Source organism: Aythya marila, assembly GCF_965140915.1.
Source record: "Aythya marila genome assembly, chromosome: 2".
Taxonomy (NCBI): Eukaryota; Metazoa; Chordata; class Aves; order Anseriformes; family Anatidae; genus Aythya; species Aythya marila.
This window is the reverse complement of record NC_139043.1, coordinates 86,958,560-86,984,494: the sequence shown is the minus strand read 5'-3', so window position 1 is coordinate 86,984,494 and position 25,935 is coordinate 86,958,560. Positions and strand designations below refer to the sequence as shown.

The following is a 25,935-nucleotide window of genomic DNA, read 5'->3' as shown; positions in this document are numbered from 1 at the left end:
TACATCATTACAAAATGATGGCATTCCACATAAGACCAGTTTCTCAAAGAAGAGCAACAGTTCCTATTAAAACTGGTGGGACATGGGAAGGCGTTGATGTAGGCTGTCAACATATTCTTACCCTTTCTGGACTTAGTAAGATTGGCTAAGTTAAATCCCTCTGGCTAGTTGTCCTCTTGTTTGGAAGACTGAAATGAAAGACAGATAGCTCATTCTTGCCATATGCATTGGTCCCAGTCATCAAGAGAGCCCATTAAGATCCTGGGAATGGCAGGAGATAAGAAATGCTGCAGGAGGTCCTCCAGTCCTACCTAAACCATTGATATTAACTAACTCATTATTAAGAACACACCCACAGATGTACTGTGATATAGGTCTCCAAGCAAAAGGAAGAAGTGTTGAGATGATGTAGTTACATTTTGGTCTTGAGATAGTGAATTGGAATGTTCTAGGTCTTGCAAATGTCTTAATATGTATCTGACTTTCACTTTGGCTTTTTTTTTTTTTTTTGAGCTAAACAAAATAAGACAAAAGCCAAATATTTATCAAATATAGAATAAATTCAAATGCAATATTATAAATATGGTAGTGCTTGGGTGTATGTGTAACATTCTGCCTCTCCGACAAAGAAAAGATGCCACAAATGGTACTACTGTTCCTTTTAAACTCCTTTTTCTGAGTATGCGACAGTACACTGCTAACCCTCAAATGGATGCTTTTATTACCTGAATAAAGGTTGCTTGAGATACTCATGGTTTGAAGGTAGTTATGACAGCGTTCTTTATGTTCTTCCAAAGAGCTGCGCTGCTTATAGCTGCGACCACAGTATCCACACTTATGGGGTTTGCCAACTGGAGAAAATAAAATTAATTGAAAAGTTCAGATGAGGTATTCAACAGCATGTTAATACTGGTAAGAACAAAAACAAACAAAAAAAAAAACACCCCAAAAGAAACCCACGAGGTGAATTGAAGAAAGATTTTGTCAATTTTTAGAAAATAATGGAAAACTAATTGTATATCTTTGCATCAACAAGCCAATTCTGTGGGTGCTGCAAACTTATTTCAGATGATTCACATCAGATAAGGACTGTAACACTAAATCTTCCAAAATGACATCTATGCAAGCTAGAAACTGAGACACCTTCAAAGATCTGAGTAAAGTTATCCTAAAGCCTAGCTCCCACGAAGACTGTGAACAAGGAAGACCTGTTCATAGGTCTGTTTTTGTACCTGCCCATGACTGTATATTAATTCTGCTGTAACAAGAATCAGCTCAACTCTTTTAGGACAATGATTGGTAGATTGTTAGATTTCACGTGTTTCCTTGCTCTCTGCTTCTGGAAATTCAAGAGAAAGGACATGACAAAAAGTGTTGTTTTACACCAATGCAGATCTAGGAAGTTCCAGGAATTTCACAATGATAGTTGGGTTTCATGGACTTCTGGACCTGAATTTCCTGTCTTAGTGTGAAAAGACTGTCACCTCATAAGTGATTTAACAATTTTAGGTGGTTATACAGCTGAACTTTTGAATTTTATTTACAAATTCTCAGGTGAATATCAGACTCAGGCATCTAACTCATTTTATAATGTCTTGGTGTCAATTTTCTAATTAAAAGGAACCAATCCAAATCTATATTTTATGCATTTTCTTTTAGCTATGGAATCCTAAGCATTTGCTGAAAGTGTTGAGGTGTAGTTTCACGTATGTATGAAAAATCATGGTTTAAATTCCACAGCCACTAAAATCAGTAAGGGGGAGAGAGGAAAAATAGAATTTTAAACATGAATTTATTTTGGATACGTGGGACCAACCCTAGGGTTCTTATCATTTAATGTGTGTTAGAAGAATTTCCTTAGTTCTGTACAACACAAAAATGTCCCTTTGAGAGCCTCCTTCTACTAGTCAAAGCAACTGTCCCAAAGTCACCTTTCACAAGTAAAGTTACCAGTGTCAGTTCCAGCAATTTGTCTTGGAGGTGTCGTATTCAATCTGTATTTCCAGCTTAGCTTGTGAAACTTGGTGAGACTACACTCTGCTTTTTAAGGTACTTTATAAAGTTGCTAAATTGTTTTTTCTTCACAGAAGGAATGTGACTAGGGCTTTTGTAAATCAATGAGATCAATGGCATTGGAAAAATGCAACTATTCAAAAATATTCATTCATATCTCTATATTACTATTGAGGGAAAATGCAGAAAACCTCTAGCAGAATCCTCATTTTTGGAATATTCTTATCTTTCTCTCTCCCTCCCTCTCACTTGTCCCCACTATTCTCTTTCAATGTACTTGTAATAACCAGATGCAACAAATTACTGCTGCTAAATGCTGTAGGTGGTATTCACGCCTTACACTGAGAATGACTACCAGACTGAAGGTTTTTGAGACTTCATGACTTAAAACCTACTGTGCTTAGACTCTGTGTTATCTCTGTATGCGGATAAATGACATCTAAGCCTTAAAGCATTCAACAGCTTTCATTCATGTTGGTAGTTCCATGAAATGAATTACTCACACAAGGCTTGTAAGATGAAACCCTAATACAGAAACTTCTAATTGGCCAAGAAGTATGGGAAAAAGATCAGCTCAGCTGAAGGATCATGAGTGCAAGCAGAGATTAGTCATTTCTTTGCTGCTAAAACACTGTAGCCAGTTCACAGCTTGGTTAACACTGCCATGAGACTACTCGCCTTCCCAGGGTGAGAAGACCTCTCAGGCTTGGTGGCCATCAAAGCCCCCACCTCTTCGGTGCCCCTGAGTGGTCCCGCACCTTCACTTACCTGAGTGAGTCCTCAGGTGGCCTGTGAGGGCATCCCTGCGTCGGCAGGCATAGTTACACAAGTGACATTTGAAGGGCTTTTCACCTGAGTGCAACTTTATGTGGCGCAGAAGGTTGCCTTTCTGGGTAAAAGAGGCCCCACACTGATTGCACTGGAAAGGGCGTTCTCCTAAGGGGAGAAGGAGAAAATATGTGAGAACAAAAAATCTTACGCAGTAACAAGAGAAAGATTTCAGCGAAAAAAGTTGTTTTCTCACTGCTGCTCTGTGACTTCCACCGGCTGCAGGTTTGATATAACATGAGGCTTTCAGACTAAACCTGCCAGTTTCTTAATGCTTCACTGGCTGGGTCAATTTGATCTGAAAATCTAATTTTTTTTTTCTAAATCAGAATGGCACATCACAATGCAAATTCAAACTCATTTAAATAAAGTGACTGCAACATTTTGTGTTGAAGAGCCACTCTTCCTGATCAGCAGTTTTGGAATAAACCAATATCCAATTTTGCATGTTGTGGCATTTGGTGGGGTTTTTAATGTGGCTTTTTTCAAAGGGTCTTTAAAATATGCCACTGAAGCAGCAAAATAAAAAGGAAACTCATTAAAAATGCATTTCAGGATCACAAGTTCATTTCAGCGTTACATTCTTATATTTAAATGAAAGGCACTTCATTATAACAGTTATAATAACTTCTTTTCATTTACATTTTCCCTGTATTTTCCCTTTCAATTTCTTCTCCATTACCTGTCTGTCCCTAAGCAGCCAAATCAGGAAAGAGACAGAGAAAGAGAGAGAAAGAGAGAGTAAAATCACATAAGTTAAGACAGTGCAAAGAGAGCCCTGTACTTCCATACAGGAGTCCCAACTCTTCTCTCAGCAAGGTATTAGCAGAGGAGTTGTATAAATGGGTTCTCCTGGTTCATGCTTTGGAAAGACACAGGGCAAAACCTGAAGTGACACAGCCTTGCTTATTCTAAATGGGTACCTGCTATCAAGCAAGCAAATCAGGCAGCCTTTGCAAAAATTAGTATGGCTGTTGTTTACTCGTTAATGCTGTTTACAAATGGTCATTTATTCACTTAGCTATTTATTTTTTAATTTAAGTTGCATGAGGCCAAAGTCAGCAGAAAATAAAATCTCTTATGTTTCCAGTTGTACCAGATAGGAATAGAGGAAAATCTATATGAGAGCACTTCATAAACATGAACTGCTCCTGCATACCCACTTATAAGACGTAGCCCTTGACTAAGTCAAACCAGCCTTTGAAACTCATTTGCTGAATTCTGTTTTTCTTAGGCACCGATGTAATCTGCTTTAGTAATTGTAATGCATTCACAATATTAGAAGCAGCTCAGAGATGACCTGCTCTTAGCTTTGATTTTCTTTATATAGCAATAAAACTGAATATATAGTTCCAGCGCTGATGTTAAAACATGTAAAAAATAAATACAAGTTAAATAATTTATTTCTTCTCTGTCACTTAATCATCATTTACTACTTTGGACATCTAGGAGCAACTTGTATGTCCACACATGTGCATTTATGTGCAGCATGATCATTTTTTACTTTTGGGTAACACTGTAGAAAAGCTTCAAAGCAATTAGATAGCAGCACAGTCCCAACACAAAAATCTGCAAGCTCTGCAATCAAGACTAGAAACTGTAGCATTTAGTTAACAGTGAAATAAACCTACATTATGGCAAGATATTTTCACTGGTCAAATAACTCCAAGCAGGTCAGCCTACTCCCTGACCAGCCAAATGAACCCACTTTTTCTGACCGTCTAGTAACTGTATTCATCTCATCTACATCTGCAGCTGGTACAACTGGGGGCCTACAGAAATGCAAGCATTAAGCTTGCAGGATTTTGCAATATACTTAATAAGCCATGCACAGCAGTTCTTAGGGGAAAAAGAAAATGGGTACGAGTGTACCGGCTCTACCTCCTCGTCTCCGTGACAGCACTCAGTGTGGCAAGTATTTTTCAGAAATGGACTGAAACAGTAATGAAGCCAGTTTGCAATGAGGAACACAGATTCAGAAGGAATGGCTAATTTTTACTAGACAGTTTTTCCTAGCATTCATCTCTGTTATTTTTACTTAGAGGGGAAAATGAAGATTGTAAAAGTACTCTGGGAGATATGTGTAAAGTAAGAACGAAATGTAGCTCCAGCCTACAACTCTCATAATTACAGGGTGAAACCTTGCATTGGTGGAAAGGACAGATGGATGGAGCATTTCCAGCGTGGCTGATGCATAGCAAGTATTTCTACAAAACCTACAATGGGATGACACGCAAGGGATCCCAGGCTTGCACGGCTGTACACGTCAAACTACATCAGCATTAAAGAACCTGGTACAACATGTAGGTTTGCCAGCCCTTGGTTGTTCGTGCTACAGTTACTGGAGTGGGGATCTCCTGCATTTTGTGTGGTTTCTGTCATCCCATACACCCAGCACAGCTCCCAGCCATGTTAGGAGGGAGCTGGTCCCTGACAGAAGGTCGCTGGCTGTGGCAGCATCCCCTGGCAATGGGGAAGAGAGAGAATGAAAGGTAAAAACGCATAATGCATCTTCTGCCTGCTTTGTGTGTTATTTTCTTGTCCCTACTGAACAGCACTTGTCTGCCTTGTGTGGATTTCACTTCACAACATGCAGCTATGGAGGAACAGGGGCCCCAGAACAAAACTGGAGTGGGGCCCTGAATTGAATCAACCAACACCATGGTGCACTGCAAGTCTTAGTGGGACCCAGGCCCTGGATTACTTATTCTGGGAAGAATATTTATCATCTTAATTGAAATATTTCTCAGTTATTAAGCAATGTAATGACAAAGTAACCTAACACTCAGCTGCTCATAGCTCTTCTCCTTCACATGCTCAGAAACACTGTTTCTTCAGCAAGCACTCACTTTCTAAACAAATTTGAGACATTCAGATCCAATCGAGATGTAACTGAACTAACTTAGACTTAAGCTAAAGGAGTGTGTGCATAAAGAGGGAATACATACAGATATATGCACACACATATATGTACATATCTGCACACATGCACACCCATATGTGCACACTAAGAAAGGGAAGCCTGATGTGATTCCCTGAGCTCTTGTTTTCAGGGGGCAGGAGGAGGTTTCTCTCTCCCTTTTCATAAACCCCGAGCAAGAAAGCAGTGGCAGGCTGGAGAAAATAAACTCACTAAAAACCTCAGGGAAAGGGAGTGACTGGAGTTGGACACCTGTGAGCTGGATTCACTCCACAGCTGGAAGCAACAGGTGAAGTCCTGGGAAGCAGTCAGGGTTTTACAGCTGCTTGCAGGCAGAAGGGGCTAGACATATCAGGTGCTCCTCTGCATATCTGCACTTGGCAGGTGTATTCATTAAAAGTAATTATGGCTTTTATCAGGTCAGGCAGTCATTTTATTTTGGCAGTTCAGTGTGCTAGAGTTTTGTTCACCTATCAAATATTTATTTAAGGAAACCTCACTGCATATGCAGGTTTTACATGAATTAGCAGCAAAGTAATTCATTTGCGAGGCTTATTCCCTCATCAGGCATGTATTGAAACGGGCGTCAGCATAGTCAGTTAAATGTCTGTAATTGTATACCCCATTTCTACTTTAATTTTCACAGCACAACGGAGAGGAAAAGCAGTCACTGCTATCTCCCCGTGACATCCCTTTTGACTACCAGCTCTGAGCTCCTGGTACCTCCAGTCCCTGAAAGTGCACAGCTCCCCTACAAGGTCTGCTTGCAATTGGGCTTGGGGGCGAGACAGGAGAGAAAGCGAAGGCTTTATTTCCATGGAAAGATACAGGGATTTGACTTGATAGCCTTCAGTTTTATTACTGATAACAGGAGGAGGTTCTGTTGAGCCACGTACAGCTCATGAGGCTTTAGCTGTGTTCCCTGACTAAATAGAGGACTCTGTTGTCATGGGATGGGCACCACAAGGGGCCAAGAAATCATGTAGGCCCTGCACCTACAGGCTGACAGGGCTTGCGAAGCAGTGCCTGGGGGTGTTTGGAACCGACTGCTCTGCCCGGCACAGTTCTGTGGAAGCTGAAGTCTTCCCTAGGATGCAAGGATGGAGCCTTTGGAGAGGCTGGCAGAGGGGGAGTTGTGGCAGAGTTCCCCCCGCCAAGGCACGGCTGGTGTGGCATGGCTGCCCGGATGCTAACTGGCGTGCTGGAAATGAACGCTACTCTGCCCACAGCCCCACAAAAGCCAGGCGTGTCCCCACGGAAGCCATTCAGCCTTGGTGTAAACACCGTTTCTGATCTTTGGGAACCCAAAATAGCTCCTTCTCAGCTGCAGCAGGCGATGTGTTAGCCACGGCTGTGGCTGCTCTGCTGCCACCACCCTGCGATTTTCAGAGGTGCTCACCATGGCCATAACCCACCGTGAAGGACTGGGCCATGCAAACAATTCATCTCTACAAGATGAATTATGGACAAATTCACATGGTTAAGCCACTTTCTTCTCTCTCTCTCTCTCTCTCTTTTTTTTTTTTTTTTTTTTTTTTTTTTTAAATACTGGAACAGGCACAGCTGTAGTTTGGTTGCTTTGTTCTCACTCCCATTTCCACGTGCACGTGTCTGCACATAAACATGTCTACTATTTCTCTGTTTCTCTTTCTCATTTTGTCATCTTTTTATCAAGTTATTAATTGACTTAGTATTTTAACTGCACTGAATCGAACAGTAGCTCCTTCTGTTCCTCCTCAACTTACAGTTAATAAAGCAGCAGCCTCCTTAATCAAGCACAAAGCCTGCCTCTGAATGCATTTTAAGTTACAGCATTTTATTTCAAGTGCTACTAAACTTCCTTAAACCCATGGGCCTCTTGTAAAGGCCTCAGGTCCAAGTCGTTTTCCATACACAATTTATCAGCTTTTGAAGGATCCTGCTAAAATTCAATGCTATGATAGCATTCTGTTATATCTAGGAAGTGCATTGCAGCCTCCCTTCTAGGAACAAATTGTGGCTTTTCCAATAAAGATATGTATCTGCTCTTCCCTGGCTGAAGGATTCATCACACTGAACTGCAGAGTACTGTGAAGCAGGCAAACACAGCACTGCTACCTGTGAATTGCTTCTGAACATGGCTAATCCATGTTAACCCAGGGACGGCACACTTTGACATCTTGAGCAGTCATAGGTAAAATTGCAGACATCATCACTGGGGGGCTTCAGGGTTCCTCAAGAATCCTCTCCACCAACCTCTGAAGGCTCTTTGCTAATCTCATTCCTTAGCAATTCTGGGGAAATCATTTAAGCATGTTTAGGGGAGATATGGAGGAAGAAAATAGCTGTTTGCTCAACTATTTCAGTGGAATCTAAGCATGCAAAACTGCTGAATAAATAATTATTTGTTTTCAAAGTAACTTGAGCAGCACAAAAGTACAGTGCAGCTCTTCTCCTTTGTCTACAGAAGACCTTACAGTTTAAATTGGAAGCCTTGTTTTTATATAGCTTATATCAGGTAAGCTGAGACTCACCCTGGTCTTTTCGTCTTCATTTGTTTCAGCCTCTTCATTTTTTGCACTCTTTGAGACTATTTAGAATTGGAAAATTTAAGCAAGATTCACAGCACTTTGATAATGGAAAGCTATCACTGCAGAGCACAACCTCTTTACATGTCTATTTTAGTGTCCCAATGGAGACCTTTTAGTCCAGATCTGACCAGTGACAATACTTGCTTTTACTTCATGAAAAGTTTGACAGAAAATTAACTCCTTTTTCCCTAAGACTGCCAGTGTAGTTCACTTAAAACTTTATTCTACTTATTCATTTTGCCAATCACTTTCATAATCACCTATCCGTAATGAACTTTGTTGCATTATTGGAAACATCAGAACTGTGTCAATTTCAGAGTTGTTCACAATATTTGTCAGCAATTCTTAGAAATTAAACAAGAATTATTTCATTAAAAAAAAAAAAAAATCTTGATTTTTTTTCATATAGCTTCAAACCAAAGAAACTGTCCTTAAGACATCAATTTTGGTATCAGCATACTGTACAACTGTAAAATTGAATAAATGAAATTATGCCCATTTTCTGTTCTGCTGACAAATCTTGGTTAGTGGTTTTGTTTGTTTGTTTGTTTGTTTGTTTTGTTGTTATTGTTTTCCAATTCTAACCCAATAGATGGACTTCCATCAAGAAGAAATCTCGGTCTCTGTGCTGTCCAGAATACAATAACAAAATAACCAATTTCCAAATGCCCACCGATGCTGCATTATCTTACAAGAGGAAACATGTGCATGATACTCAAAGAAAAAGTCTTAGTTCCTAATATGTGGCCAATTCTTGACAACTAAAGGAAAAACTATGCCAGGCCTTACCAGTGTGGCTTCGTTTGTGAACCATGAGCACATTGGGACCGATGCAAATTATCCCACAGATATCACATTTTAGCTTTCCGTTAGGAAGTCGAATGCCTCCAACTCCTGACATAGCCTTGCTGCCTGGGCCATTGTGTGAGCCATTCATTTTCTCTCCCGAGGTATCAAGCATTCGTAAATCCTCCGCACATTCTTCCCCATTCATTTCACAGGCACGCCCATTCTCTTCATCACTCTGAGTCTCTATTTTAATATTACCGGCTGAAAAAAACAATAGAGGATGCCACTCAGTTTTGTTACAGAACAAATATAGTGGCCAAGAAACAGTCACATCAAAGGAGATAACTTCTACACAGAATGTACAATATACCTGAATAACAACAGCTACAAACATGACTACATTTCTATGTGCCATGCGATGAATTTGCAACACATGGAGCAATGAACAATGAGTATCATCAGTAAGACAAATACAAGACATCCGGGGAGCTGGGAACCCAAATAACATTACAAGTCTGTTCCTAGGTCACTTTGAGATTTCTGCATTTGTAATATTCATTTTGACAATTCAGGCTAATTGGAATTAAATTTATAACGAATCCACATCTCATGGAATTGTCCCAAACAATTGTGAAAATATGTAACATATCAAAGACAATGGATGAAAATGAATTGAAAATGCAACATAATCCATTTGGCAGGAAGGTCCTGAGGGCTGTGCTAAATTCAAATACTTGGTTTGTATGTTTTTATAGGGTAAGCAAGGACAATGTTCACACTGAGGAAAGAGTACAAATACTGATAAAGAAATTAGAGTGCAAAAACTATGAAAGGACTTTAATGGCAAGGATTGGCATTACAGGAAATTATAGGAGTAATAATTGTGTTTTAGGATAGCAAGATTAGTGTCACAAAGTAAAAGGAGAGAATCAGCTACAGCCATCAGTTGCTCTGAAAAACCAGCCAAATCAACAAAGATGGGTGGGAGAACTGTTTTGACTTTATTGGACAACTCCTTTGTATTAGAATTCCATAAATGACAATTGGTTACAACTAGAAGAAAAAGGCAAGTGTAAATTTGGCATAGCCTGACTACATGTGATAGCACATAGGTTGGTAAACTTTATCTGATATAAACATAGTCAAGACTCAAACCTAAATCTTACAGAAAAGGGCCAAGATTTAGATCAGTTAATGGTGTTATTTGTTCCTCTTCTTGCTGCAGGACTGTGTTATCTCTTGTGTAAAATAAACCATCTTTACAGTTAATTCCTTGTTTTTTGATCTGATGATTTCAGTGGAAAAACAGTTCTTCGTTAAGCTCCAAAAGAGCAGTTCATTGCCCCAAATCTTACTTTCCTTTTAGTGAAAAAAAACCATCCTTCACTGAACCTCCAAAAAGGAAAGCATTTGCTGTAGTGGCTAGCTGAGTACATAAGGGGTCTATTTCACCCCATAAAGAACCAGGTCTTTGTCTTTTGTACAGCAGTAGTTACATGGTAGCTTTATTCATAAGTGTTGCTGTAGCAATGACATAACTAAGATATGGGCACTAATTACATCAAAGGTTGAAAGATCTTGAGATTTATTGGAAAATGTAATGTTTGCCAAACTGTCCTCTGTTACACCCTGCAGCCGCCCAGGTCTTCCAGTTGGATTGCATGGAAGTGACTGACAATAGTACCTGAATCAAAGTCTTACCAGGAAACATGCTGGGAATAAAAGTGTGCACATTTCTGAGCACTGCTTGACTGGACACCTTTTATAATGTCTGCCATTGTAGGCATTTGAATTTTTTTTTTATTTTTTATTTTTTTTTCAAATACTGCATTTTGAGTAGAAATCATATGCCAGATAGAATGTGCATATCCTAAATAGAAGGATGTCCTTTAAAACTTATGTTCTAAAAAGGGCAATAATTTAGAGGTACATAATAAAATAAAAAATCATTGACAAAACAATGTTGTACAATGACAGCATAAGTGGCTAATCAGAAGCGGTCTGTAGTATTCCACCAAATTAATAGAATACTACCCCATAATGATGTTTTCACTGTAGTGAGCAGAAGCAATAGAACTATTCACCTTAAGGATATGACAGATTTTCCATAAATCATACACCAATTCTTTTAAGATTCATAATTAGTATGCAAACATGTACATAATAATTTGTGTGTAAATATAATTACAGATGCCTTGCCTGCCAGGAATTTGGAGAAGGTGACTTTTAAAGTAGGCTTTATGTTAAGTTAAAACAGAACATATATGAACAAATCAAAAAAATCATACTCCTTAAGCCCTTTGATAGCATATGCAGACAAATGTACATTACTGAGAAGTGAAATGACACACAAAATATCATAAAAGTAGGAACTTGATGGAAATGCTCTCTGTAGTAAGCTGAATTTGCAGTATACTTACGGGAAAAAGATTTGGGAATTATTGCATGAAAGTCCCTAAAGCCTTCTGCCCCATATGCAGCTGCAACAAAGAAGGCAAACAGGATGCTGGTTTGTGGTACTGCTAGCAGTAAATGTAAAAGAAGATGGCATTATTGCTATACGAGAAATACCTAGGAGAAAGACAGAGCTATCAGCACAGAAGTAACACAGGTAGTTCAGGACAAAGCAGGAGCAGCATTAGGGCAGCAAGCAGGGGAATTCTGACCTGCCTACAACAACTCTGGTTTGTAAAAATGCCACATTTTCCAAAGTATCCAACAAGTTTTATCATGTTTTCTAAAAGCATAACTTTTCCTGGGCATTCCCCTTGCTCACAGGTTAACTTCTGCTTACGTTAAGAGGAATTTTGGCTGAAGTGTCTGGAAAGGGTCAACACAGGAGCAGAGCAACTAACCCAGTCTTCTCCTGGTCCCCAAAGGAACCACAGGCCCCTACAATGTGAGCTTCCTCTCAGGATTTTTTTTTTCCCCATCACGCCCTCTTTGTATGCCAGAGATCTCTTTCTTATACGTGCTTCTTTCTAGTTACCACAGTTGTAAAAAGTTAAATTGTATTGTTTTTGTTTTTGTTTGCCTGATGTTCTTATGTAATGGAAGAAGAGGGAGTTGGATTATATATGTATTATTAGGTAGTGGTATATTTGTTTGTTTGTATTTCTGAGGCTTTTCCTCTCATTGTATCTACAGAAAAGTAGCTGCACATATACACTATACAGTGCATATTATGAGTGCCAAGTGCAAATTAACATGCCCCAGAGCACACTGATACAGGTCATTACTTGACAGTGACAGAGAGATATTGATCCAATAAAACCTTGCTGAAGCTCTCTTGCAGCAGTGCCCCAGGAGCAGCACAGCTACACTGTGCAGCACAGTAATCTGTGTAGACTAGACCTGGCATGCAGGATGTCCCTACAGTTGCACTTGTTTTGGCAGCACATTTTACAAACTTGTTTCTTCAAAGGAGAATTATTGACAAAAGCTCCACCAATGCAGGAGATGGAATGGGAGAGAGAAAGCACTCCAGCAGAAACACTCAGGATTTTTGTCAAGCCTGACTGAGAAATGGGAAAACAGGCTGCACAGCTTTGTCTGGAGACTTAGACTGAGAACAAACCAAACCAAACCAAACCAAAACAAAAATTATTTCTTTTGTGAGAGAGGTTCTGTCTCTCCCTTGTTATCATGGGCAGAATCATTTCCGGGGCACTGATAATGTGACAAATAACTGGGAATCAGATATTTTCAGATGCACGTTCAGCATTTGTACAGGTTTCTCAAACAGTTACTCAATATAGTCTTTGCAGAAATCATTTCTGGCACATTCATGACTATCTACACATACATGCAGACATTAATTAGCTCTACAATAAATCATGGTAATATAATTTCTCATTGGCTCTGCTAACACCATTAAGGTATTACTTATCAATTAATCTACATTAATTTTGTTGGAGATTACCTTAGAAGGCTCTGTGTTTTATTCTCTTGGTACACACTTGGTGCAATTCAGGAGAGTTTAATATGAACACTGTTTTTGTGCAACGAACGTAGAGTATCACTGCAGTGTCACTGAACTGACAGGTCTGCCCTCACCTGCCTTTTTACCCATCCATATTGTGGAAAAGTAACCCAAAACCTGGGCATTGGGTGGGTCTCTTGCACTCTCTGGTGTCTCTTGGGAGCTTCATGTGGGACTTTCTGAAGAACATTTGAACTTTATGTTACAAAGAATGTCCTGCATTGTGTGATTAAAGGTGGTTTATGCAGAAGTCCTTGGAAATGGAACTAAAAAAAAAAAAGACGTATCAAGGGGAAGAGGAGTGACAATACGATTAATCTCCCTTTCCAGTTCCAGGCACCTTTTTCTGGGGAAGGGCACTTTAATGGGCTCTGCAGAGGACTCAGGCTGAGACACTCGGGTGGGCATGGAAGAGGGCAAGGAGCCTGAGTCGCGCTTCCCTGGAAAGAGCTGAGCAATGTCAAGAGGGAAGGGGGGCATTTTGCAATGTGTGAAAGAGTCTGGTATCAAGGAGAAAGGAGAAACCAAATTGACTTCCCAAGAAACAGGAAGGTTTGGAGGGCAGCTTTTAAAGGACAGAGTAGCAGGCAACTATAGTTATACTACACTGTAATAAGGCATGTGAAGGACTAAAGATTTGTTTCCAGCTGACTGACATTTTACCTTCTCTTGTAGTTACAAGACTCCCTCCCAGATGTAAAAGACTTGCAAAGTTTTGTGAGACGAGTTTTAAGCACCTGGGCCAAAATCCCCCTTTAAAGGGGTCATTTACATCCCAGTTTATATTCTTCTCAGCTGGGATTTTTAAAGAAAAAAAAATCATAATACCTGGCTATCAAAGGAATTCAGGGAGTAACAAAAAAATAAAAATAAAATAGATCATACTGAAGTTTCTGGGGCATCTGAAAAATAAAGGTACTGAACTCCCTTTTATTTTAATGGGATTTAAGTATCTTTAGTACTTTTATCCCAGCTAAGTACTTAACTGCATCCTGTGGCATATAAATGCCTTGAAGAAGTCGTCCTTTAGCCTTTCTTTAAAAATAACCATGATAATCTAATTTTTGGTTATGACATTAGTCCATACAACGTCCTTCACATACTTTGCAGCCAATAGCAGAGAAAATGCCTCTTCAAGTTGTTTCAAATAATTTAGGTGCATGTAATTTTTTGTTTGGATGGCTCATTTTTTATTCCAAGACAAGTCAGAAGTATTTTGTTGATGTTAGTTGATGCTTCACGGTAGCTTTAAAGTCCAGCAAGAGTTTTGCATGAAGGCACCACAGCTATTCAAGCAGTAGAAAGGTGAAGCTGCAACAATATTCGGTTGATTTGAACAGTGGATTAGCAATGTTATGGTGAGAAGGAGAAAACCTTTTAACACCATCTTTGCTAGCAAATTATAAAAAATGTTGCTAAAAAGGTATAACAAGTTTAAAAAAGCCTATTAAACCAAAATAAACCACCCCAACACACCAATGTGTCAGCAAAGCAACCAGGATCTCTTCCTGTTTACATAAATGCAAAATATAGATATAAAAGTATATTGCAAGCAATTCCACCTGTTATTTCTACTATAAAGCATAACAGCTACTCTGCTTTGTTTCGGAGCACCAAACCCTAGTATGTAGCTATGACCTGAAATCCAAACCTTCCCCTTTTCTTTTCACATCATGGTCATTTTCTGTGGCATCAGTTCCGTTCTCACAACCAAAAGGCTCTGCAGGTGGAGGATGCCATTCTCAGAAATACAAGACACACAAGCAGGTTGTTTGTCCTCAGAATATTTAAGGATTCCGTTCTTACTAGCTAGGCTTGACAACCAAAAAGACAGATTCTTTAACTTAAATTGTGTTTCCATTAATAGTATCTTTCCCTGATGAGCCTCTGAAGTGACACGAAGAATCATGTAGCTGTATAAAATGACAACGAAAGGCCTGAGCAGAGCAATCACAATGAGCTATGTAATGGTCTCAGCCCTTCTTCAGTGAAATTCAGAAGACACAGCATAGCTGGGACTGATCATAAGTAACTAGATATTCAACTTCAGGAAAAGGGGATATATCCAGGTGCTGTTAGAAATGACTGTTTTGCCCAGTCCTTTGTACATAGGGCACTGCACCGCCCAGTTTTATCAGGCATTTGTGGTACCTGCACATGAGAAACCAGCTCAGAAAAGCCTAAAAGGTTAGAGCCTACGATGCGACGTAATTGCTATGTACAAGAAGAAACTAATCAGTAAATAAAACAGGCTGCATGCAGCCCATGTTGCATGTCTCATGTTGCAGGGTGTCCATTAAAAAAGGATCGAGCATTTGTGGTGTCATGAGACATGAGACCACTAAGACAGGGAGGCGAACGCCCAAGGCCGGTGAGGAAGCCCAGCAATACGGTATTGCAGGAACCTTATCGCTTTGCTTGAGAGCGCCGCGTTCTTTACCACAGGCTGCGAGGGGGAGACAGATAAAAATGATGGCTTTTTTAATGAGAAGCTCTCAGCTGGATTTTTAAAGAGAAAGAAAAATAACAGAAAGAAGTGTAACAGCATGAACTGCTGGGGCACACCTGTACGCATGGCAGACTGGGCACAGCGGATAAGAAGCTTGCCCTGGCGGGGTCAGAGCTGCCCCTCCTTTGACACCAAGTGCCAATCTGCTGCTGGCAGCCTATTTCTCCCCTACTCTAATTTTGGCTTTCAATCAAACATATATTATTCCAGAAAGACAGGCGCCCTCAGATAAGCTATCTCCTTCAGGACAACCAGCGTGAGGCGCTCCACCCACCTCATGCCTGCTGCGGCCATTTTCCTCTCAGGGCTGCATGGTGGGAGGCTCCCAGCCTGCCCGTGCCAGCACCCATGCACATGCCCGTCTGTCTGTGTGGCTTGGCTGCAGCAGCACAACAAGCAGATCGATCCAGTACTCTGGAGCTGAAAGGAATGCAAGCAAGCAAACAAAATAACCGACAAATATTTCCTCTCTAGGTTCACAAAGAAGCAACTCTTGCTCCGCGGTGCAGACTCACAGTAATCACCAGTTGGTTACCTATGGGAATCCTCTAACGTACCAGCAAAGATGGAGAGATTGAAGGCAGATTCAAGTAGTGATCCTGAAATCTACTCACACACTTGAAGCTAGCTGCTTTTGAAAGTGAACTGGTGTTTCAGCAGGAAACGATCTGTAACCAGTCCAAGGCTCTGATCTAGTCCATATTCATGGTCTTTATCATGCTACTTGCTGGTACATTTTGTACTGGCTTCAAGCTGTTTTTTCAAAGAACTGGTTACAACTACCTAACTACCTGGCTGCTTGGTGTTTGTCTGAATTACCAGTGAAATGAAGTTAAGAGAGAAAGAGCATTATCAAGAAAAGACATGCTAAACCTATTTCTCAAGTTCCACACATAGCGTAACCCATGCTTCCTCTACAGGGACTGCTCCTTGTCTTTTGCTGGCCGCGTGATAGAGAAGCTAAGGGAACTGCTAGAGGCTTGCTGGTAACAGAATTTCTTGACACTTTTCTGTTTTGAGAAGTAAGCTGGGAAGATTTTCAAACTGGAGAGAAAGGTTTGCCGACAAATTACAGCAAGAACAGAGCTTCTCATCCTCAAGAACTTTGTGTCTTCTGCTTCCATCAGACTTTTTTATGTGGGCATTAAAGGATGAGGAAGTAGCAAAAGGGCATTTAGCAAGAAATTTTTAAAAAGCCAAGTAACCTCAAGTAACTATACACAACAGTGAGGTAAAAACACTGCCTTATATGAAAATATTCCTGGCTCACATGGGTATATTTGTGCGGAAACTCATGCTTATGTGCTGAGTCTGGCACTGTCAAAGGCTGCATTCACCAGAAACCCTATAAACATTGCAGCTTGCGCTCTTCCCAACACAGCAGCAGCCGTCCAGGGGAAGCAAAGCCAAAGACATTTGATAATTTAGTATTTGCAAGGTATCCCCCTTCTCTAATCCTTCCACAAGGCATGTTTTTGTAAAATTCATGAGTGTTAACCTGCCCTCAACTGATGCAACAAAACTCTAGCTGATGGAAGTTGCACGTGGTAGAGTGGGAGAAGGTGAAAACAAGAGTTTTGCAATCACAGGCCCCTTATAGCTCATGCAGAGTGTGCACCTGCAAATAACAGCATTTTGGAGGAGTGGCTAAGACAAGATTCAACAAGGAGACTGAAGAAACTACTTTCAGATGGTTAGAGTCTTACATGAAGCCATACGGTCATCACTGGAATTTATCCTTACTGTGCTACAAAGCTGGGTGTTACTGTGTGGATCCCTAGCCAAAGCACAGGGCTTAAATGCAGAAATACAGTGATCAAAGTGTGGGTACACACTTATGGGGTCAGTTATGTACAAGTGATGTGAACACCAGTCAGAGGGGGAATTTTAAGCCTGTCCAAGCAAGAGAAAACTTTTTGAAACCTGAACGTGTACAGAGGATATTGGTCAGACCTATGCCAGATGAAGATGGCAGTTGCTACCCTGCAGAAGAAAGCTACTGCTTAGAAGCAAATAGGTGTCCTTGGATCTGTGGTAGCAATGGAAGGACACAGCTCATGGGCTTGCTGTACAGCTGGTGTGGTGTGCGGGTGCACAGGGATGGGGAAGGAGAACTGTTTTGTATATTGCTTCAGAGCACCTACATTTGCCTTGCCCTACATGCAAAACTGGCCCTTGCAAACCTTCCCCTTTTCATGCTCCAGCTCAGTGAACTGAATCTACAATCTTTCATGCTGTCCCTGGAGTGGCGCAGATCCACACTGGCTCGGGATCTGGCCATGTAAGTCCATCCATTTGAACATTTATGCTATGCCTTCTCGGCCAGAGAGACAGACACAGGGACTTTTACCAGGGACTATTTAGGTACCATGATGATGCCCTGAGCACTATTTTACCAAGTGTTGATAGTTCCTCAGCTGTCAAAGGGTTAGTAGATCTAAAATTAGACCAAGCAGCTGTGTTTAGGTTTGGGGAGGTGCCTATGGGTGCTCTGCCAATGCTGTGCATTGTCAGTCTCCTCTTTCGAGAAGAGGTCCGAGGTTGAAATGGAGAAGAATCTTGCCATTTCAGCACTTGAGACACATTTTATGACAATTTTATTGAATGATCAACTGTCAAAATAAATTCCAGAACAGGTTCCTCTGTATCTCCCTCACCAGACAGTGAAAAAAGCAGGGATACTAGTATTTTATTCTAGATTAAAGATAATTAAATGTAGTTATCACAATCCAGTAGTAAAGCAGATGATCATGACTCTAAAAAGAAGGTAATACTGAGGTGGCCTACTTTAGACCTGCTGATCCTGAGAGCTCAGTTACTTTTCTAGAAGTATTTATTTGATGCTGTTTTTTCTTTTCTTGTTGTAGAAATATTGCCAGAAGGTTTTACAATGTAGACTGCTGTTTACCTGATCACTGTGTGCTCATCAATCCACTAAAATAAAATCCTAGTCTATGTCTGGGGAAGAAGCATGAACTGTTCTGTAGAAATCCTAAAGAACTTATCTGAATATCTAATGAAAGAAGTTATCTGAATATGTAATGGTGAATCACACCAGATAGATATTGAGGAGAAAAATGTCAGGACGAAATTGACTCTTTCTCATCACATATTACAGTGAATGCTTTGTCACTGGATCTGTGGTGAGTCCCCTCCAGGCAATCAGTCCTCCATGCTGACTGGTAAGGAACTCCCAATGATGTGGGGAGACTCTGAAGAGTTGACATATCTGGATCATTCTGGAAGTCTGCAGACTCTGTTCAGTCCAATTTTCTTTGAAAGATTTCTTGTCTTTCCTCATTTCCTCGGCCATTTTTCATGTCTGCTGTTTAGTTGCTTTTACCTCAGCAAAAACAGCCTCCTTGCCTTCCTTCTCTGAACAGAATCCAACCTTAACCACATTAGCACTGTGATAAGTTATCCTTGACATAATTTTCCCTTTTGTGAGACATCCAACAATTGCAATGTTGTATACTGTTTCCTGGGGTCTCTGAACACAGTGCTAAGAGGAAAACCTAAATTTCATTAGCTTTCTGTAACAACTGACTCAAAAAGAAGGACAGATTTTTCCAAAAATCCCAGTTTCTTGGGAAAAAAAAAGAAAAAAAGAAAAAAAAATACACATGCAAATGAGATCAGAAGGAATTCTCACAACTACAGCATTTAGATACAGGGGGGCATAACTTCATTTATGGTAAGTGCCTATAATTCCACTGAAGTCAATAGTGCTGGAGGTACGTAATTAATGCTCTCAGATGGCAAAAAGTCCTGTGAAACTCTTCTAATTTCACTGAGGCCATAAGTAAGCCATGAGGAGTTTAGTGAGGCTGCTCTGCCCTAAAAATGGTTCAGGAAGGAAATCAGACTCAAAGTGGGCCAAGCTTGTGGCAACTTTCTAGCTCTCATCTCCAAGTGCACCTCAGCTGCCATTTGAAACTACTGAACTTAGAGGAGTCCCTATTCCTGTCCTGATGGGTATTTCCAAAATCAGAAGGAAATCATGCTACAGAAGGGTGCTCCAAGCTGAGGTAGGGTGCAGGTATTATCGTACCTCCAGATGAGAAAGGCCATGTGGTCCAGCTTCCTCAAACCCTGAACAAATCTTTAGCAATGCTTAAGGCTGATGAATGTAGAAAAAATGTTTTAAAAATATTTTCTGTTCTCTTGAACGAGTAATCTGACATTTGAAACTCACTGGAAATACAGTCAAGATCACAATCTTCAAACAGTCAGAAACAATCACCATACTGAGTGTCAGTATCTTACATCAAAATGCAGCCGTTTTCTTCACATGGATAGATCAGCAAAGCATCTAAGCCAACATGTTGCTGGCAGAGCTTCAAGGGAAAAGGCTTACAAAATAATAGTTGTTGAATTAAATGGTCTTAAGGAGAACCACTCTTAACACTACATTTTCATAAATAGCTCCAAACAGCCTACTATGGTCAGGTGAAACCTACATAACAGACCACAGAATTCTTTCAAGGCCTTCACTTCTGGCTGTAATACAGAGTAACCTATTATGATTTAAATGTTGCTTGGATTTCTCCAAACTCTTCCACTCATTTCAATACACCTACTTTTTTTTTTTTTTTTTTTTTTTAACAAAATAAAACAAACAAACAAAAATAAACATTTGCCCATCAACAAAAGATTTTTACAAGAGCAACTAATGCTTTGAGGCTCTCTGAATTGAGGCATTAACAAAATGAGATTATCAGAAGACACAGATCAGCCTGGAAAACACTGTTCACTGAGAAGTAAGACCACTATCTCAAGTTCCATATCTAAATTCTGGGCACCTAGTCACCTCTGAAAACCAGACCACACTCTGTTTAGCATGCATGTGCAGGCAGGCATGTGTTAGCCTCTCACAAACTCTTTGCCATGACCTCTAAGTTGATCAATGAAGAAGTAGTTAACAAAAGGGACATTATTGACATATCCTGGTTTCAGAGCTCCAGAGCTGGCTTAGGCCTTGCTTCCTAATCTGCAGCAGAAGGAGGCCATCAAACCCCTATTCTACCACAGCACCCTACAGAGTGCAAGCAACTGTGCAGCAGTGGGGAGCAATTTGGAAGTATCTAAATTATTTGGGAGTTCAAGTCTCCTTGACTTATAGTAGTATTTAGAGTTTTAAGACAACCTGAGCTTTTCATGGGGCGTGGAGAAATAAGAAACCCACACTAAGAATGCTGTTGAACTTGAGTCCAATCGTAGCCATAGATGAGAAACATCACAGCTTCCCCCTTGTCCGGCTTAACAGGAAACCTCTATCTGCTGTTCCTCTAACTCCTTCCACAAACACACTGAGCAGTCTGGACATATTACCCATTTCCTCCCAACCCACAGTTGTTTATCTCCCTAGCATCTGTCATGGCCTAGAAGTTTGGAGCAAGTCCTACACCAGTTGCTATGATGCAAAATTATAACAACCAAGCTGAAAGGCTTCTAGAAAATTCCAGAATAAATAAACAAATAAATAAAAACAAAGAAGAAATACATACTTCTGATTGATGGCTGCCCTAGGAAGTAGCTGGAGCAAAGACTGAGGGAATATTTTCCCAGTTGCGTGATGTCTCAAGAGAGCTACAGCACCTCCTCATTCTCACCCATGGCATCTTCCAAAGCCTTATTTCACACATACATGCACAGGTACTAATATGATTTTTTCCTGTGGGGTTCTGTTATTTTTGTTGTTGTTGAAAGGGCAAGGCTATGAGTTCTGTACACAAGAGGCCTAGAGGTCTGCTAAGCTTTTGTTTCTTACTCCACACCAAAGTTCAGAAACACATCAGGGCTTTAACTTTTCTATTGCAGCAGTATCATGGGAGACCCTTAAACTGGGACAGACAGCCATCTTTTCTTTCATTCAAGGAAACGGTGATTATTCAGTTTGGGATTATCTTAAACTATATGGAAAGCCATTATCCCAAGTTCCTGAGCCAGCAGCCTCATGACTTTCTGTCATTTCTCTTGCCTATTTATAGATCTTTCCCTTCTTTCCCTCGGCCCCCACTCCTCCCTCTCCACCCTGACCTGCTTCTGCACACTCCCAGAGGTGAAACCAAATAGCTGCAATTGTGACACTGCAGTTTGTGTGTCATATTGTAACTGGGTTTCCACATCCTCCTTGCTCTGTTGTAAAAGAGCTTGAAGAGGAAGAAGTGCAAATAATGAAATATAGGAAAGCAGGAAAAGAGGAAGCAGCCGAGAGACAGCAGCCCAACTGAAATGCTAAGAATTATGGAGAAGTGACAGAAAGGGAAGCACAGACCAGGAATTATACTTGGTGGCTTAGCAGAAAATAAATAAATAATAAAATACATAGGCTTAGCTTTTTCTGCCTCTCCAGCAATCTTCTAGATTACTACTCCCCTCTGACTTTCACTCACTTGACCTGTATTCCCCTTTCCACCTACTTTAAGACTGTTACTGAAGTGCGCTACTCTCTGTGCAGCAAGGCTGCTCCAACCCTTAACCTAGAAACCCCTCCTTGCCTTCATATAAAGCAGGCGGATGGACTCAAATCCTTCTAAGGAAGAAAAGAGGTAAATCAAACATGAGCATCTCAGGATGCTTCAGGGTGAGCGTGCTTGATTAGGCAATGGTCTTATTTGCTGAAGGTAGCCACGCAGGACAGAGTGATGGAAGAGTACAGAAGGAAATTAGCTAAAGAAGAGTATGAATTGCCTAACCGGGCAATCCTGCACGATTGCCAGTGGATGGAGCTTCCAGCTTAGGAAGTCCTTCCACTGAGAGCATGTACCGTTCTGTCCTGCTGATTCAGAATGAAACTCGTCTGGAGCAGAATGCGTTTAAAATTCACATGAAGAATTTTCTCTTCTCCATTCGCAGGCAAAAGAGACACAAAGCAGAATGTGAACCTCTTTAAGAAAAGAGCAGGACCAAGCTTTATACACTCCCTCACTCTCAGTGCTTTTTCAGTGAGAATTAGTCTGATAAAGGGCTGAGTAAAAAGTAAAATTTGAGAAATGACCCTCTATAAATATCACAGCCCTTATAGTTACGCATCCCTTTTGAGTCAAGCTCCACTCTTTATGTTATCCGGTGGCTAACTGAATTTTGTAGTTTCTCAGGAAGATAGTGGTGAAATCCTGTATGTAAATGAAGACAGGAGTGTTACACAAAGGTGTACTGCGGTATAATTATTTGTTCATCGCTGCATGAAAGCTACCCTGTTGGAAGAGCTCGTTCAAAACCATTTGTGGCTATTCCCCCACAAAGGAGGCTGTCAGGAGGTGATAAGAAATGGGTATTAGTGAGGCTTCACTTTCTTTGAAACACTCTTGCACAGAGAGCACCAGCAGGCTCTGATATTTTCCCTACTGTTTATCTGTGAATTAGGAAATACATTCTGGGCCACTCAATCAGTATTGAGTTCCTCAGCTAACGTTAATATATTTTGGGATGTGCAGGAAAGAGAAGAGAGGAATTTAACCGTGTATGAAGGAGTTAGCTTCTGAAGAATGGCAGCATTTCCTGAGATGTTATGGGAGAGAAGTACAAGCATTGTGAAGGTTTTGCCTGCCTTGTCTTATCTGTTACAGGGAAGGGCTGATGCGTATTTTGGGTGTGAGGGCCATGACCTGACTGCTCCTGGCTTTAGTCTGGTTTTAACTTCAGTGGAGATCTTTACTCTTGATTTAGTTCGGCATTTCCAAAGACAAAAATCAGTCATGCAGCTGTGCAAGAATCAAGACCCTGCCAAGTCAAAAGAGTACTGTGAGAGAGAACGTAGCTATGGATGTTCTCCACAACAAATGGATGCCATTTTTCTGTTTGATTTTGGATGAGAAGCGGCAAGTGAAAGAGGGAGAAGCATGATTATTTTCCTGTCAGAACAGTCATAATGCTACTAACTGTTAAATCAGGACAGTGGGAAACAGCTAAGCATTAGCTTCTACTGCAGTTCTAGCCATAAGGAAAGGCATGAGCAGTTTGCTTGGTTAAGGAGCAATACCACAAGGGGATTTTTATGCTGATGTAAACTTGGAAAAAAAGAGAACATTAAGTAGCAACAGAAATGGGCAATACTTGGTCCAGAACTATTCTCAGTTTCTCATTGAATATAAATAGTACCTTTAATAATTACCTTCCTCACAAGCAACAAGTTTCTGCTTCAGCCTACAGAAAATGTGATAAGAAACAAAATAGTATGTCCCCAAAGATGGACAGGGCACTGGATTGAGACTCAGGAAATCTAGGTTTAATTCCTAGCTCAGCCACAGACTTCCTGTGTGGCCATAGGAAAGGCACTTAATCCATCATGTGCCCTTACTTCCCTATCTGGACATTTTTCAACTCTTTTTTAATGGCGATGCGACTTTTTTTTTTTTTTAATAATGGTGAAACACAAAAGTTATATTACAGTCTGGAGTGATTCCTATATCTGGGTACATGCCTTACAAGTGTCCTAACACGTGAGGCTGAAATCTGTCCACGCACCAGTCACCCTCCTGACATGTGTCCCGCGGGAGGCAACTAGGGACCACAGGACAGACAGCAGGGGTAGCTAGACAGGCTGTACCACTTAGGTATTGCGAAAATGCACTGATAATCTGTGACATGTCCCACAGAATTACACTTCAGTAGGAAGCTTATTATTGTCCAGCCTAATAAACCTTGGTTATATCTATAAAAAACTGGAGATCCTCTTACCTGGGATTGCTCCAGGTCAAAAAGCAGGGTTTTTCTTCCCTAGACTATTGATACAGGAGCAGGTAAGGAACTGTAACTTTCCTCAGCTGGCCTGTTCCTATGCTATCTCTCTGTTCAGAGAGAGATGTGAAAGTCCCAAAGTCTACTTCAGGAAAAAAATGGTGCAAGCTGTTTAAAATATCCAGAACAGTTTAAAATTTCCCACTACCCTGCAACCAGCATGGCAGAAGATACAAGTGGCTTGAGAAAAGACATGAGAGGGGCTCAGCCTGGGCCTTTATTGTAGGAAATGACTAAATACTGAAAACTGTGTCATCTCCAGTTCAGATTTGTAGTGCTTCTCATACATCTTCAGTTACGAAGTGTGAAATCTCACTCCAAAAACAAACTGCTGGAGTACTTTTCTGTAATGCAAAAGATCTTCAGAAGTATCTCAGCAAAAAGAAAAGCCTGGATAAGAGTATGGATTTGAACCCCTGAAAGTTAAGTTTGGGCATATATCCAAGATTTACCTTCACCTGCTCATCCTACAGAATTGGCCTCATTCACTCTCCTCTCACATCAGCATTAGACTGCAATTCCATTCACTGCCCTGCCATAGACTCTTGCCCATACAGATCAGACACAGAGCTGGAAATCACCCCCCCTTTTTTTCCAGAAGTTCAAGTGATGTTGTATGTTGTTCTTCTGCACTAAATTCTAGATCAGTCAGGAGTCAGGAAATTAATGATTTCATGATTTCCAAAACAATCTAATCATTTGCTGCCAATATATATTTTTGCCCTCGTGTAACATCACAAAATCCTTAATTTATTTATATTTACCTGTTTTATACTTTTTGATCTCACTTTCCAAGTTAAGGAGACATTGTTAAAATGAATCTGAGTACTTTGAACACTTTATGCCAAACCAATTCCACTGCACACTGGAAGAAGACACTAAACTATTTTTCTGCAACTAACAAAAACAAACAAATTTGCTCTGTGGTCTCCAGAATACTCTTTATGTTATATATTCTACAGCACAGTTTATTATATTTTATTGTGTCCTGCTCCTAGGAAATAGGAGACTTAATTAGTCACTGATGATAGCCTTAACTAGATTGTTGCAAGCTCTTTGGGGCATGCTGTTTGTGTTTGTGCGGTGTCTAGAGAAGCATAGCACTGATTCCTTTTCTAGAAACCCTATGCTACAACGCAAATTCATAGATAAAAGCAAAACAATCAGAGAATACCAGTAGAAACACTCAAAGATTAATTCATCCCCTGTTCCCTTTTCTTGGATAAAAAATAAGAGTGATTTTTTCCAGCTAATATGAACACAGGACAAGCAATTATACACAATTAGAACAAGATCTGTGCTGTGAAAATTGGTGCCAGGCATTCAGCAAGTGTTCAAAATTTTGCCTCCTGTAAGTGTTTGTGATCTTCTCAGACTATCAGCCTTGGCATTTCTTGCCCTCTCAGCATTTAGAGTTATTTGAAAGTATCTAGCAGGCAGAGTTTTGTCAAACTTACTCTCTGCTTTTGGTTGCATGTCCTAGACAGTATAAGTGCCCTTTACTTGGAGGACTCTGCCTCTTTTGAAAGCACCTGCTCAGTTTATGCTTAAAAGTCTTTCCAAATATTTCAAAAGAACACAC

The 25,935-nt window shown here is 40.5% G+C and overlaps 1 protein-coding gene across 16 annotated transcripts in view; it reads right to left on the bottom strand.

Moving 5' to 3' along the window:
- IKZF1 (IKAROS family zinc finger 1) overlaps positions 1-25,935 on the bottom strand; it is a 73,294-nt gene that overhangs the window by 13,357 nt on the left and 34,002 nt on the right. For 10 of the 16 annotated variants that reach the window (XM_082753790.1, XM_082753804.1, XM_082753799.1 and 7 more), the window contains 3 exons: positions 9,121-9,381; positions 2,782-2,949; positions 726-851 (listed from right to left, as the gene is read on the bottom strand). In XM_082753790.1, coding sequence (XP_082609916.1) covers positions 726-851; positions 2,782-2,949; positions 9,121-9,381 — 555 coding nt within the window. The other 6 variants (XM_082753796.1, XM_082753795.1, XM_082753797.1 and 3 more) reach the window with 4 other exon arrangements.